General features: G+C 39.6%; 1 protein-coding gene across 1 annotated transcript; it reads left to right on the top strand.

Annotated features, from left to right (window-relative positions):
* Positions 1 to 1487: 1487 nt before the first annotated feature.
* Positions 1488 to 14031, top strand: Mmgt1 (membrane magnesium transporter 1). The gene is made up of 4 exons (XM_021153211.1): positions 1488 to 1772; positions 4084 to 4136; positions 8378 to 8481; positions 10250 to 14031. Exons 1-4 carry the CDS (start codon positions 1694 to 1696, stop codon positions 10407 to 10409), a joined length of 396 nt encoding a protein of 131 aa, XP_021008870.1. The 5' UTR covers positions 1488 to 1693; the 3' UTR covers positions 10410 to 14031.
* The last annotated feature ends 676 nt before the right edge of the window (positions 14032 to 14707 follow it).

Below are 14707 nucleotides of genomic sequence, written 5' to 3'. Positions count from 1 at the left end.
ATTGTGAAGTTCATTGTTACTTGTCTTTTTGTAAGGAATACATGATACTGCAATTGCTATGGATCAAGCACTGTGTGCAGAGGGTCCAGAGAACAGTGATGACTATGACTTAATGTGATGGGATCCAGTTTTTCAGATTTGAAGAAACTTAAACATATCAAAAGACCACAGGCTTTTAAGAACTAGACTGAATCTCTGTAAAGATCTTTTCAGTGATAAAACCACTCTTTGTTCTTCACCAACAGTTGTTCACCCTTCATCCAACATGTTTGTATGCAATGCTTGCTGTTTGACAATGTTCTAGAGAGGGAGAAAGCTGTCTTCTTGCAGCTCCCATCCCAAAGTGGGAAGAGAGGCAGCAAACAATAGCAACCCAACAAACATAATAAAGAAATAACATCGTTTAGAAGATGATATAAAGTCAGAATAGAATAAGGAGATCATAAGTGGGAATGCTTCAACTTTCAAAGGCACGGTAAGGACCAGCAGTACTGACCAGGTACTGGTGAGTCAACTGATTCAGATGACACAGTTCTTTGGAGACTGATGGGAAAGAATATGCGGTCTACAAAGCTGTGCCACTCAGCCAGGGGCACTGAAGTAACTTATATAGAGTTGAGGGTGTGAGTTACCTTTGGTCATAAAAATGTCATGCCCACAGGGTTTACTCACAGGCAAATGAATATTCAGCAGTGGGTAGCTAGGAATGCTGATCCAGAGCTAAGGAGTTATGGTATTTGAGGTAAAGTTATTGATTTGGAATCACCGGAAAAACTAAGCTGGTCTGAAGTGGAAATGAACTAATGAGCTTGCCAACTGAGAGTAGAGCGAAAAGAGATCCAGGAAAAACTCTACTTCTGAATGCCTGCATTTTAGGAGATGAAGATAAAAATGGAGAAAGGTTACAGTTGTGTGCTCATCAGACTGTTTCCAACATCCCTTTATTCTCCCTTCATACATTCTAGCTTTCTTCATGACAAAACAGTCCCGCTGTGCTACACTCTTTTTTGTGTGGATCTTGCTCATAGAAACGTAAAGCAGAAAGGTAAGACGTTGAACCAATGCTCTGAGCGTCCCCAGCATGCCAAGAGTTCAGGGCTCCAACACCCCCCAAGTTACTCTCAACACTTTATTTACTTCTTCACGTTGATGCCCTTGCAACCTGCCTCGGTAACTGTAGGAAAGACTTAGTGAAAGGAAAGGACTCTGTTGGAAGGAAAACCAAATCAATTAACCAATTATCAAATACCAAGTACCAGGCTTTCGAGTTCTACGCCCACAGCCATTTAGCAACGCCACCAGCCCCACCTTCTTCTCCTCCCAGGCCTTTCCGTAAGTCCCGCCCCTTCTCCAAATCCGGCGCGTATTTGCGGACGCTCTACCTCGTCTCCCCATTGGTCTCGCTCGGCCTGTTCTTTCACGCCCCCAACTCAGCTCTGCCTCTCCGGGAAGCTGCACTGCGCAGTCGCAGAGGAGGCCTCAGGCCCTTTTTTCGCGTCGCTCTCCCCTCCTTCCCGGCATTCCTTTTTCCGCGTTCTCTCGGCGGCTCTCTGGGTCTGGCCGCCGCCGGCACTTCGCGCCCAGGGCTCTGGTGACGTCATGTTCTTGCGCCGCGTGGACGCCCGCCGGTGAAAGGAGGAGTACTTCTGCCGCCCTTCGTCTCCTTTTGTTGGGCTGCCGCTCCTTCTGAATCATGGCGCCGTCACTGTGGAAGGGGCTTGTAGGTGTCGGGCTCTTTGCCCTAGCCCACGCTGCCTTTTCAGCTGCGCAGCGTAAGTAACTGAGGGACGGAGACCGCTCGCGTGGGGGACACCAGGGGCTGTGGGGGCGCTCCCCTAAGGGACTGTTGAACCCAGTGCAGGAGAGCCGTTTTAGGTCGGGGTGACTAAGTAAAGCCATGCAGGGTCCTCAGCGGAGGGCTTGAGATCGGAGGGCTGAGGAACACCTAGACTGCAGGACGGCCAGAAGAGGTTGCTGAGGTTTGAGAAAGAATTCAGACCGGGACTCTGTCCCAGACACGACATGTCAGATGCATCCTAGGTAGCTCAGACAAAGTGTGGAATTGAGAACTTTGCATGCATGTGGCATCGTGACAGCTAGCTAGACAATATCCCGGCCACTTTGCTGTCCTAGCAGAGATGGAGAAGTTAAGTGACCGCTTGCCTCAGGGAGGCACTGTAACACGGGGAAAGAGCAGTGGACTGGTTTAAAAGGCTGGTTGTTAACATTTTGCTTAACTGTTAAATCTGTGTGACCTTGAGCAAATGATAACGGTGTATGGTGGGTTTTTATTTTTGTGTTGTTTTGTTTGTTTTTGTTTGTTTTCTCAGATAAATAATTGAAGTTGCTTCTGCTTTTAGGTGCTAGAGGTTCCTTGATTCCTTAAGGGAATTCTTAGACTAGTGGAAAAACTAGTGGGCCAACAAATAATTGCAGTAAGATAATATGAATGTTCCAAAGGGGTGTCTGTGTGTGTGTGTGTGTGCGTGTATAAATGTTCATGGGGAGTAGTGATTTGGTGGGACCCTGGGAAAAGTGCCTTAGAGCCTTGCTGCTCATAGTGTGGTCAGTAGAGCAGCATCGTGGACATCACCTGGGACCTTGTTAGAGTCTACTGAGGCTCCACCTCAGAACTGTTGAATCGGAATATTCGTTTTAATAAATCCCTGGGTGATTTATAGTTTGTGAAGCACTGTCCTGGAGGAGATTAGGATACACTGGAGTACTGGTTATTTTCGAAGCAAGCTTTGGCTCTATTATAAAGTCACAAAGCAAGGAAGGCCCTTGCTTGAACTCCAATAGCCTCATTTCCCCAGTGAAGAAATGCCTAGCTGAAGATAGTCTTAAATTGCCAGAGTAGACTTCATTCAAACAAGAAAGTTAGCTAGAAGTGTGTCATTAAAAGGTTAATCCAAACAGCATATAATATTGGATTGATTTTGCTTTTATCACTGTCCTTACAGGCTCTGTAAGTTCAAATATACTCTGCCTGCATATTTTTTTAAACAGACTCAACACATTCACACAAGTCATTTTAAGTCTAGAGTACATTATGAATTAGGTATTGTCCTATTTAATCTAGAAGTGGATTGTCCTACTTCATCTAGAATAATATTGTCCTACTTGATGTAGAATTAAGATTTTAGATTTTTATATTTTTCAAGTGATAAGAGTGCCTTGTGGACTGAAGCAAGACCTCTGTACTGCTTGTGCTGGCAAAAGACTGCCATTTACCTTTGACACTAGTTGTGTCATGGGAAATCGTGGCAGCAGATAGCATCCTATGGCGTTGGAGCATGCTCATCTCTGCCATAGTGACCTTTGATATAGCAGGGCACTGTTCATACACGAAATAAACCCTGTTCACCTTTCACGTTCCCATTTGCCACAGAGGAAACTCAGCCAGTGCAACTCTGTTGACTTTCCCATTGTAACATTCTGCAGTTGAAGTAAGTGCTGGGGTTGCTGAGGATGTCTGGAATGAGGCACAGTAAATTGTAGTAAACAGAAAAGCTGGGGCTGTGTATGACTTGGGGTTACCAGTTTCTAGGTCCTGATCACAGCCTTCAGTCCCTTGCAGCCTGCAGAAGTGAAGGCAGCAGCAGAATTAAGCAGTAGCAAGGACAGAAATTGAAGTCCTGGAACTCGAGTTACACCCCTGCACTGAAGAGGAACATTTCCATACCAGTTTTCACTTTGGCTTCACTATGCAGTGGCAGGGTCATTGAGCATTGAAAATTGTTTGTAGTCCTATTGATTGTTAAATAGTTATGACTTCTTTGACTACTTAGTGAAAGAAACAGTTTCAAAATTTCTAAAGTGTCTATACTAATGAAAAATTATGCTTAGTTCTTCTGGTTTCATATTTGTCATCTGTCATTTACTTAAGGTGATAAGACAGGCCTTGACAAGCATAAACTAATTCATAAAGATAAGGCTAGCTATATTAGAAGAGGTTTTTGAGGAATCTGGGATCATTACTTTATGTAGTATATAAGTCAGCCACTTTGGTCTATTCATTTTCTTGCATTTTAAAAAGGAAAATGGGCTATAATTTCCTAATGGTGTGCTTCTGCTTTCTAGATCGTTCTTATATGCGACTAACAGAAAAGGAAGATGAATCATTACCAATAGATGTAAGTTGGCCGTATATATTCCATTAAGTACACACTTAAAATCAGTCACTTTGCTTATGACAATTTTTATTTTGTTTTATTATTTTTTATCATTTTCAAGCATGATATGGCATTTGTTACCTGCTTCTTTTTTATTAAATTTTTTTGAATTAGGGTCTCAGTATGTAGCTCTGACTGGCTTGGATCTTGCTATATAGACCAGGCTGGTCTCAAATTCACAGAGATCTACCTGCTTCTGCCTCTGCCTCTTTCTTTGCCTCCTGAGTGCTAGGATTAAAGTCCTGTGTTACCTTGCCCAGCCGTTACCTGCTCTTATCACTGTAAAATCGAAAGATTTTTGAAATCTTAAAAAAATTCTATTAGACCTTTTTGATCAGACATGGTGGCTTATACCTATAATCCCAGCACTTGGAGATTGAGGCATGAGGATTGGTGTGAGTTTGAAGTCAACTTGGACTACAGAGTAAGACCCTTGTCATAAAAACAAAAGCTAAAGAAGGAAATGGGGGTGCCTTTTAGAAGTTTCTGTATTGACAGTATAAAATGGCCTTTAAGAATTATCATTTGGCTCAAATTTTTATAAAAATTCCTTTTTAAATATTTTATTATGTGTGTAGCAGTTCATGCCACAGCATAAGTGTGTAGGTCACTTATGTGACAGTGTAACAGCAGGAGTCAGGTCTCTTCTTCCACCATGTGGGTCCCAGGGAAAAAAGTCTCAGGTTGTCAGGCTTGATGGCAAGCATCCTCACCTGCTCAGCCATTTCACTGTCCCAACAGTTAGTTCTTTTGAAAATGAAGTTTAAGAACAAGCAGTGTGGAAAAAGGTGGCTTTCAACTTGAGTTAATACTATTCCTCACTTGCCTGTTTTACTAATTTACTGTTACTAGATTTAAACTTAGCAAAACTATAAGTTTTTTGTAACAAAATTAAACAATAGGTGTGAAAAATATTATCTAATCATTCAAAATTAAAACAGTGGAAGCAACAAAACTGATCCCATTCCCTGGCAACTTCACATTTGCTCTTAATAGTTTAAAGGGCATCAGTGTTTATTTAGGCTTTAGAATGTATGGACAGTGTTGTCTTGGTGCATGGACTTTAGTTTACCTAACTGAAACAGCTTTGCAGGGGCTGGCGAGTTGTCTCAGTGGGGAAAGATGCTTGCTGAAAAAGCCTGATAATTTGAGTTTAATCCCTGGAATCTACATGGTAGGAGAGATCCAACTTGTGCCAGATGGCTCAGATTTGAACCCTTCCTTATGCTGTGGCACTTACACTGCCCCCACCTATAAATATGAACCAAATGGCAAAATTAAGGTGAAAACTAGATCCTTTAAAAAAACATTATGCGCGTGCATGTGTAGTTTACAAATTGTTTTTGAACTTAAAATATAATTTTATCATTTTGCCCTTTCCTTTCCTCCTTCTCAATGCTTCCCGTGCACTCATCCCCCACACTCACTCAACTTCATGGCCTCTGTTTCTTTAATTATTGTTATATACATACACATAGGTGTATATATTCCTAAATATATAAATACAACCTGCTCAGTTCTTGAAATGTTGCTTGAATGTGTATGATTTCAGAGATGCCCATGGGGCCTCAGCCCTAGACAAAGTACAGCCAGCTAAGGAATGCTGAGAGCATGGAGAAATAGACTTCCCCAGGGAAGAGCTCCCAGATTTGCTGTCTAATACTAAGTGTGTATGTAGTTTTGTAGTTAGCTAATGTTCTTGTTTTGTTTGTTGAGACAGAGTCTATGTGGCCTAAGTAAGCACTGAAATTATACGGCCCAAGCATGGCCTTGAAAGTCTTGATTCTGCTGCCTTCATCTCCTGTGTGGTGAGATTTCAGGCATGTGCCAGTAAACCTACTTCAGAGTTACCTTTTCATGGACATAATCTTTCTGCAATGTATTTTGATGACAATCCATTGGTTTTTCACATTCTTACTAACAGTATGTTCTATGAAGGACATTCTCTGTGGGGCTACGGATGTAACTCAGTACAGTGTTTGCCTGGCATACACAAATCCCTGTGTTTTCTCCTCTACACCCGATAAAGTGGACATGGTGGAACACACCTGTAATCCTAGCACGTGGGATGTAGAAAAGGAGGCTCAGAAAATAAGGTTTTGCTCAGCAACATGGAACTGAATCCCTGTCTTAAAAAAACCAACAAAACAAGACAATCTCTTTGGAATATTAGTGGTTGGAATGTAAAGTAACATTTCAGATGTCATTAATTTTTAATTTAGACAGTGATAGCTTGTGGCTAGTTTTGTCTCTGTTTAAAGATGTGGTACATGTGGCTGTTAGCTCATCCTCTTTTTACCTTCTCTTCTTGGGAGCTATACACAAACATATAATCACATATATATTTTCAAAATAAAAATCATGTGATCGTAATTCAGAAAATAGGCTCATAATCCTGTGTGGTTAATTTCAAACATTCAGATTATTGCTTGCACAACCTGTTTGGAAAGCAGTTTGGTGTTATGTAATACATTGAACACATACATCCTCTGTTCTCAAGAGTTTCCATTCCTGTGTACCAGGAAACATGTAGGAATATTTATGCTGGCCTTGTAGAACTGTCAAGAAACATCCCACATTCCCAGTAATAACGCAGCAAGCCGTGGTGCTTTCATATGATAGGTACTAATCACAATGAAAAGGAATAGATTGCTGCTGCAGGGATGAATCTCAGAATGTTGAGGGAAGACAGCTAGACTCAAAAGAATGTATTTGAGTGCATTTAAATGAGAGTCACAATGAGTAAAAGTAAATGGTAATGTGTTTTAGACATTCTTAAATTGTTCAGAAGCACAAGGAAAACTGTCAGGAAGAACAAGGAATGAATTACTGGTATAGTAGTTAACTTTGAGAAGGAAGGTTCTGGGAAGCCATGTTTGGTGGCATACCTGGAAAGGCTGGTGCAGGAGGATTGTGAATGCCAACTTGACTGTTTCAAGTGAGACAGGAGGAAAAACTAGACCTTTAGCTGGTTGGTGGGTATTTGATACCTTTTTATTGCTCTCCTTTATATTGTGCTCATATGCTTTGTGCCCTCTGCTACTAAACAGCAATAACAAAAAAGAGTTTTAATTGCTCTTGGAAGCAGGCAGTTTGGTACTTGAGTTCTGAGGGGCTTAGTACTATTCAGTACTTGGTGATTTTGCTTCTGTGAACATGTTGCTAAGTTCACTTTCTAAATCATCAGAAGTGTTATTGTACTTAAGAGGTTTTATTGTGTCTGAGTGCAAATCATTTCAAGTAAAAGCTGACCCCTTGATGAGTGGCTCTGAGGAATGTTTGTTAGAAGTCATCCAGAAGCTTCTTTTAGTTGGGAGATTTTTAATTATTGCCTCTATATCATCGGTTAGTATGGAACTCTTTAAATTATTCACATTATCTTGCTTTAATTTTGGTAGATCACACACATCTAGAAAATCATCTGTTTGAAAAGATTATTCCAGCTTGGTGGAATGTAAATGTTAAAAGGATTGAATACCCTCCATGTCTCCTTTCTCCTCTTTAATTTTATTAATTTCACTCATTTCTTTCTTTTGGTTAACTTGGCTTGAAGGTGTGCCAATCTTGTTAATATTTTCAAAAAGCCAACTCTTTGTTTCACTGATTGTTTATATTTTTGTTTTTATTTCACTAATTTCAGCCATGATTAATGGGATCTCTATATTATACCCCTTCCACAAGGCTCAAAGACCATCTTGAAAGATGGGGCAGAAAGACTGTAGGAGCCTGAAGTCAGGGAGGATCAGAGGGAAACTGTGTCTTCTGGCAGGAGTGCTACACTCACGACTCAGACAGAGCAGCTGTGGTCACCTGCACAGCATCAGTCCACTCAACAGTCAACATGTGGAGTGGGAAAGGTCCATGAGTTCCTACTCCTCACTGATGTTCTGTGGACAGTTAATGGCTTCTGTGAAGGGAGGGGCAATTTTTCTTAAAGGTTGACTCCTGGGGTTGGTTATTAAACAATAATTTAATGTAAAAGAGATACAGACTTGGGGGGTCAAAGAAACTGAGACATGTGGGTGGGATAAATGGGAAGCATATCATCAAAATAAATGGTATGAAATTCTCAAAGAATTAGTAAAAATTATTAAAGAATATTCATCTAAAATAAAAGTTGCCTAGAGGGGTAAGCAGATAGATTGTCAGTGTTCCAGTAGCATTCATATGCTATATGTTAATCTGCATCTTTATACTCACAGATAGTTCTTCAGACACTTCTGGCCTTTGCAGTTACCTGTTATGGCATAGTTCATATCGCAGGGGAGTTCAAAGACATGGATGCCACTTCAGAATTAAAGAATAAGTAAGTCCCTTTTCAGAAGCATTTAATTTCAAAGACATTTTTTATGTACATGATTTACAGTCGGTTTTTGACTACATAAAATTTGTTTTCATCTTTGTGTTATGGTTATGTAGTTTGTAAGGGTAATGAGGGAAATAATTAAGTCAGTGTTTGGTGTCATAGGACAAGCAGAAGTTGAAAGCTAGGTATGGTGGCACATGCCTATAAGCCCAAAACTCTTGAGAAGGGAAAAGCAGAAGGGTTGTGAGTTCCAAGACAGTGTGAGCTCTATGGGAAGATAAAAAATAAAAATAAAATTAAAAAGGAGACCAGTACAAATAAGGTATTAGATTGTGGTTCCTGCTAGTGGCCTAAAGTATTGGTTGGTTAGAATGTGATAGGTGGATGAAAATAGGTGTATAGAAAGCTAATAGCTCAGAACTAGCTTCCTTCCCTGCTTTTTCTTCCCGTGTATCCTCTTCCTTCCTCCCTTCTCCCCTCCCTTTCTAATGCTTCTATCCTCTTGTCTCAGCGTATTATTTCGAAAAATAACTGATTTTTCTGTTTCCTCTGTCCTTTAATCTTGACTTGAGTCCTGCCCTCAGCCCTATTTCTGTGTGTGGATTAAATAATATTGTTGTTCTGCATATTTCTCCTCTCTTTTGTTTGCTCTCCTGCCCCATATTTTTAATTTGGTTTCTTTAATTCTATTTCTGGACTTTCCCAACCTTCCTTATCTAGAAATAATAATCCCTTACAATATTTTCTTTGAAGTATTCACAGGAAGCATCTATATAATGGAGAAAATCCCTCCCCCTCTATTTCTATCTATTTTAAGACTATTTTGTATTTATGTATATGTGGCTACATGAGTTTATGTGTACGCTATGCACACATGTGCCAGAGGGAATTGAATTCCCCTGGAATTGGAGGTAGAGGTGCTTAGGAGCCACCCACCCAGCATGGATGGTGAGAACTAAACCCTGTTCTCTGCAGGAGCAGTACACATTCCTAATCCTTGAGCTGCCTCTCAAATATTTCCATTTGAAGGTATGCTTGGGTGGTTAAATGGGGCTAACTTTGAGATTTGGTCTTTTTTTTTCCATAAAGAGAAGATTCTCTGGTTCTTTTCAGAAAATAATATTTCAAAGCAAACACTAAAAGTGTTTAAATTAATACTTTTTAATTTTTTAAATTAATTAAATTAGTGTTTTAAAAAGCCATTAATATCTCAAGATGTTTATGGACTTTTCTAGAGGATACAAAATCTCACTGGAAGAGTCTTTGAAGGATCTCAGGCAAGGAGCCAAACCAAATGGCATCAAGTAAGGGGCAGCAAAATCGATGAGTTTGGCCAATAGTACATACAGAAGGCCAAACAGGATTTCATTGTACCTGAAAAACAGATCTGTGAAATCTCTTATGGCTTGAAATATCTATGACTTAGGGCCAAAGGAGAATAATCAGAGGTGCAGTGTGTGTGCTGGCATGGAAAGGTGGTGTATCATAAACTGCTGTTAGGTTTAAAGAGGTGATTGAAGTTCATCTAGTATGTGTGTGTTATTATTGCTAGACATTCCTGGAGGAATGGCTGAAGAAAAGAAAGTCTGAGAATTTTATGGTCATTTCCAAGTTTCATACATTCTCTGTATAGGAAAAAATAGGCAGTACCATTTATAGTTTAATTTGTAATTCACAACAAATTCTTAATTCATTAGAAGCCTGCTTACTTTTCAAATGGGCTTTTATAAAGGTTTATCTAAAAATTGGTGTTCTTTTTTCTTTTAAGGACATTTGATACCTTAAGGAATCACCCATCTTTTTATGTGTTTAACCATCGTGGTCGAGTGCTGTTCCGGCCTTCAGATGCAACAAATTCTTCAAACCTAGATGCATTGTCCTCTAACACATCGTTGAAGTTACGAAAGTTTGACTCACTGCGCCGTTAAGCTTTTTACAAATTAAATAACAGGACAGACACAGAATTGAGTATTGGAGTTTGGGGTGTAAAACACTCCCCCCAAGATCAGTATTTATATTGCTATTTCAGAGCTAGTTAAAATAATCTATGGCCCTTGTTTATATATTATTGATCCGATCAAATGGAGTATGAATTATCTGTGAAATGAGTCTTTGAACTTTCGTATAGAGGTTTTTTTGTTGATTTGAAACAATTCCCATGTTTTGTAAAAGTCACTGTTTCAAACATAATTCCCTGAAAAAATGTTGGGATTTTTGTGATTATTTATTTTCATAGATTTATTTTCTTTTGCACTACAGTTTTTAGGAATCCTGGAAATACCATATACCATCTGTGTTTTGCAGCACAAGAATCAAATGGTCTTCAGTTCTTATCAGACCAACTTCTTTAAGAACACCAAAATGGTGACTTTACAGTTTTTCTTTGGTCCCCTAAAAAGTGACTCTACTTTTACAGATACTTGCCAATTTTTACTTTATTAATGGTTTCTCTCCGGACTCCACTCCCTGATACTGTCTAACATAAGCTGTCTTGTTTCATCATTTCTAAGATTCTGTGTGCAGTGAGCAATTTTTGTGTCAGAAATTCTATCATAACATATATATTTAACAAGCTCATCTTGCTGTAAAACTACTCATGTTCTTTTGTTGTAAAATTTTCACTGATTGTATAATGTAAGACTAGTTGAAAGTAGACCAAAAAGACAATTTGTGACTTCATTATCTTGCCTGAGTAGAATAGTATTGATTGAGGAAAACTGATCGTCATTAGCCAGTCTCACTCATTGTAAGTCTATTGGTTTATGTTGTACTAAACTAGTGAATTAGTGAAAGTAAAGGAAACGGCTCATTTATCTAAAGGCACATGTGCAAAGAAACTGGGCCAAATATGTTCTAAATATTTGGAGTTCATCTATTTAAATTCTCTTAGAAAATTAAGGTCATTTAGGAAGTTGGTTCTCAGCTTCTGACTGAGAGCTGACCTGGAGCTTCCCATCTTCACTCTGCGGTGCTGAAGGGGAGGATAAGGACATGCCATTGGATGCTTTTCAGAAACTGTAGTTTACTCTGAGAACATTGGAGTAGCTTTTTCAGCTAGAAAACTAAGAAGCTCAACATTACTGTAGAGATTACTGCTTTCCACGAGCATGAACACATTACTTGTGTTAAACTCTATAGGTGTAAAGGGAATCACTGCAGATTTTGATAGGAACCCTGCCTGATGCTTTTTTGTTTGTTTCAGGCAGGGTCTTCATATCGAGAAGCTCTTTTACTTGGTAGCATTTTTTGATTAGGAATGAACCTCAGCCTTTCTGCCCAGTCATACACAGCCTCAAAGGCCAAGGTTATTTTGTCATTTCTTTGTTGGTTTTGGTTTTTGTTTGTAAACAGGATTCCGTATAACCTGAGCTAGCCTCAAAGTACTATGTAGCCGAGGATGATCCTCATGCCTCCACCGTGTCAGTGCTAAGATTATAGGTGCTGTCACTACACCTGGTTTTTTGAGATCCTGGGCACTGAACCCAGGGTCTCATGCATGCTAGGCAAGCACTATACCAGCTGAACTACATCCTAGGCCCTTGACATTGAATTATGATTCTTGAGCTCTGTTTTGCTAACTAAGTCTATGGAGCATTGACTGTTCTCTAATGAGAACAAACTTGGAAATCTGCTGATTACCTACAATAATTTAGACATAGGCTAAAAGTGTGAAGTCAAGCCAGGTGTGGTGGCATGTGCTTGTAATCCTAGCACTTACAAGGCTGAAACAGGATCACAAGTTTAGGGCAGAACTGGGCTATCTTAATGAATCCCTGTCTTAACCCCAACCCCTAAAAAGCGAACCCAAGGACTAATGCGATAGCTAAATCAAAATGGCATGCAGGAAGCATGCTGTACATCAGGCTTTTCTGCCATACTCCTCGACTATTACTTGACTGAAGAGCCTCTTGTTTTCTTCTCTTTGGAGACTGTTTTCCCTTCTTACTGTGTTTTCATAACAATGTTACTGAGAAACTGCGTGTTTTGTACTTCCATTCTTTAAAGGATGTATAATTGCCAGATGTGGCTCATGCCTATAATACTAACACTCAGGAGGCCAAGGCAGGAAAGTATTCACACACGTTCAAGACCAGAATTAGCTACACAGTGAGACCTTATCTTTAAAGAAGTTATACAAAATTTAAAGGGTACAATTAAGTAACTTTAAATATACTCACAAAATTATGCAACCACTTGATAAATCTAGGCCATTTCACTCCTCTCCTAGAAGCCCTGTATTCTTTAGTAGTCACCCCTGATTTCCTCCCGGTTTGTCCCACGTAGGTCTTAGGAAACCAATAGCTTATTATATGCATAATCTGATCATTTACTATAAATGAATTAATGCAATATTTAGTCATTTAGTTTCATAAATATGGTTTCCTATGTGGGATAAATGTTCATTCTGAGAACTCAGAACCCAGTACAGTGAGAGAAAGTGTCTGGGTTTGTAAATCTGGTAGGAAGCTTGCCTAGCACATGCGAGACCCTAGGCTCACCCACAGTATCCCAGAAAAAAAATCTAGTTGATAAATCAATGGATTTAAAGAGGGAAAGCCTGGCAGACTCTAGAGTTAATCTTATTAAATAGAGTACTTTTCCTCCTAGCCAAACATCCATTCTATACTACTGCTTCTAACTTACATTCTAGGTCCTCCCAGCCCTGCTTTGGTTTTGCCAAGACAGGGTTTCTCTGTGTAGCCCTGGCTATTCTGGAACTCACTTTGTAGACCAGGCTAGACTCTAACTCACAGAGATCCACCTGCCTCTGCCTCCCAAGTGTTGGGATTAAAGGTGTGCACCACCAGTACCCAGCCCATTCTAGTTTCTACAATGGATATTAAAATGTCTCTTTGTCTACTCAGCCAAGAAAATCCTGCTTAAAATAATGCTAAAACATTTGGCCGATAACTGACATGGTAAATTTAGACGTGTCCACCTTTGGACAGCATGCATACCTCAGACCAGGTAAATAGCCCCAGGTTTTTAAATCGACTTCATTGATTTTCTGCTATCTTCTTGAAATATGGTACTATACGACTAAATCAGATTTGGGTGCGTTGTAACAGTGCTAAGTGTGCTCAGTAGAACTTTATTTACAGTACTGTATGATAGTCCATTACTGCCTAGGGTAGTTGAAAACCAGTGATCTGATCTAGTGCTAGGTAAACCTATAGGTGACATGATTTCAGTGACACTCAAAAATAGGAGACATGTACTCATCAAAGTTCTCCAGAATGCAGGAACACACTTCATAACCAGGGAACTAGCCAAATCCTATGGGCTAATAGCTCAGCTGCAGGGAATAAAGATTGTGAATTGGTGGCAAGTATGCACAATAACTCCCTAATAATTGCTTCCTAAGCTCTTGTGGCATACTTTTGAGTGACATAACAGCATTTTCTTGGCTGTACATGACCGGTTTCCATGATGTATTGAATACTGTTGTTTGTGAGCCTTGATGCCTGTAACACCAATAAACCCCATTGTTGAATATATTTTCTCTCTTTAAATGACCTTGCCTTGTCCAATAAATAAGCGATTGTCTCACCTTGTGTTTGGTAGTGGGTTTTTGTTCATTTGCTTTTACTTTCAATCTCATTTCTTCATTTTCTCTGTCCCCAGAAAAAAAAAATGAGCTGATTTTATCATGTTATATATGTTGTATGATGATGTACTTTTTCCTGTATGATGCTGATTTTTAAATGTGTACTGTAATTGTATATGTAAAATCTTCCTTTATTTTTTGTTTTTGAGATTATAATACAATTATATAGTTTCTCCTTTACTCTCTCTAATGACTTACATGTACCCTCCTTGCCATATTTCAAATTCATGGCCTCTTTTTCTTTGCTATTTTACAGACATATTTGAGATGGTGTCTCATTTAGTCCTTACTGGCCTCAAACTCCTACATAATCAAGGCTGGACTTGAAATTCCCAATCGTCCTGCATCTGCCTCTCAAGTCCTGAGCATACAGCTGTTCACTACCACACCCCGGCACATATGGAAAGTTTTAATGCATGTGTGTTTTTGCACTCATAACGTATGTCATTTCTAAATAACCAAGTGCCCTGCATGGTATAGGAGTTGGTCCTTGAGCATCAATATGTGCTCACTGCATCACAAGTATGTCACACAGTCAAAACGACAATGTTTAAGAAATCCTGATTGAACTGGCTCTGGTGACACGTACCATTGACGCTCAGCTACAAACTGAGCTGT

The sequence above is a fragment of the Mus caroli genome, chromosome X, assembly GCF_900094665.2.
Source record: "Mus caroli chromosome X, CAROLI_EIJ_v1.1, whole genome shotgun sequence".
Classification (NCBI taxonomy): Eukaryota; Metazoa; Chordata; class Mammalia; order Rodentia; family Muridae; genus Mus; species Mus caroli.
Note: the sequence above shows the minus strand (reverse complement) of the source record. Positions and strands in the feature narration are given on the sequence as shown.

What these genes read in the sequence shown, in the direction of transcription:
- Mmgt1 (XM_021153211.1), top strand. Translation starts at nt 1,694, where the DNA reads ATGGCGCCGTCACTGTGGAAGGGGCTTGTAGGTGTCGGGCTCTTTGCC. An exon ending in TGCCTTTTCAGCTGCGCAGC is followed by an intron (nt 1,773 to 4,083) that starts GTAAGTAACTGA and finishes TCTGCTTTCTAG; the next exon opens with ATCGTTCTTATATGCGACTA. An exon ending in ACTTCAGAATTAAAGAATAA is followed by an intron (nt 8,482 to 10,249) that starts GTAAGTCCCTTT and finishes TTTTCTTTTAAG; the next exon opens with GACATTTGATACCTTAAGGA.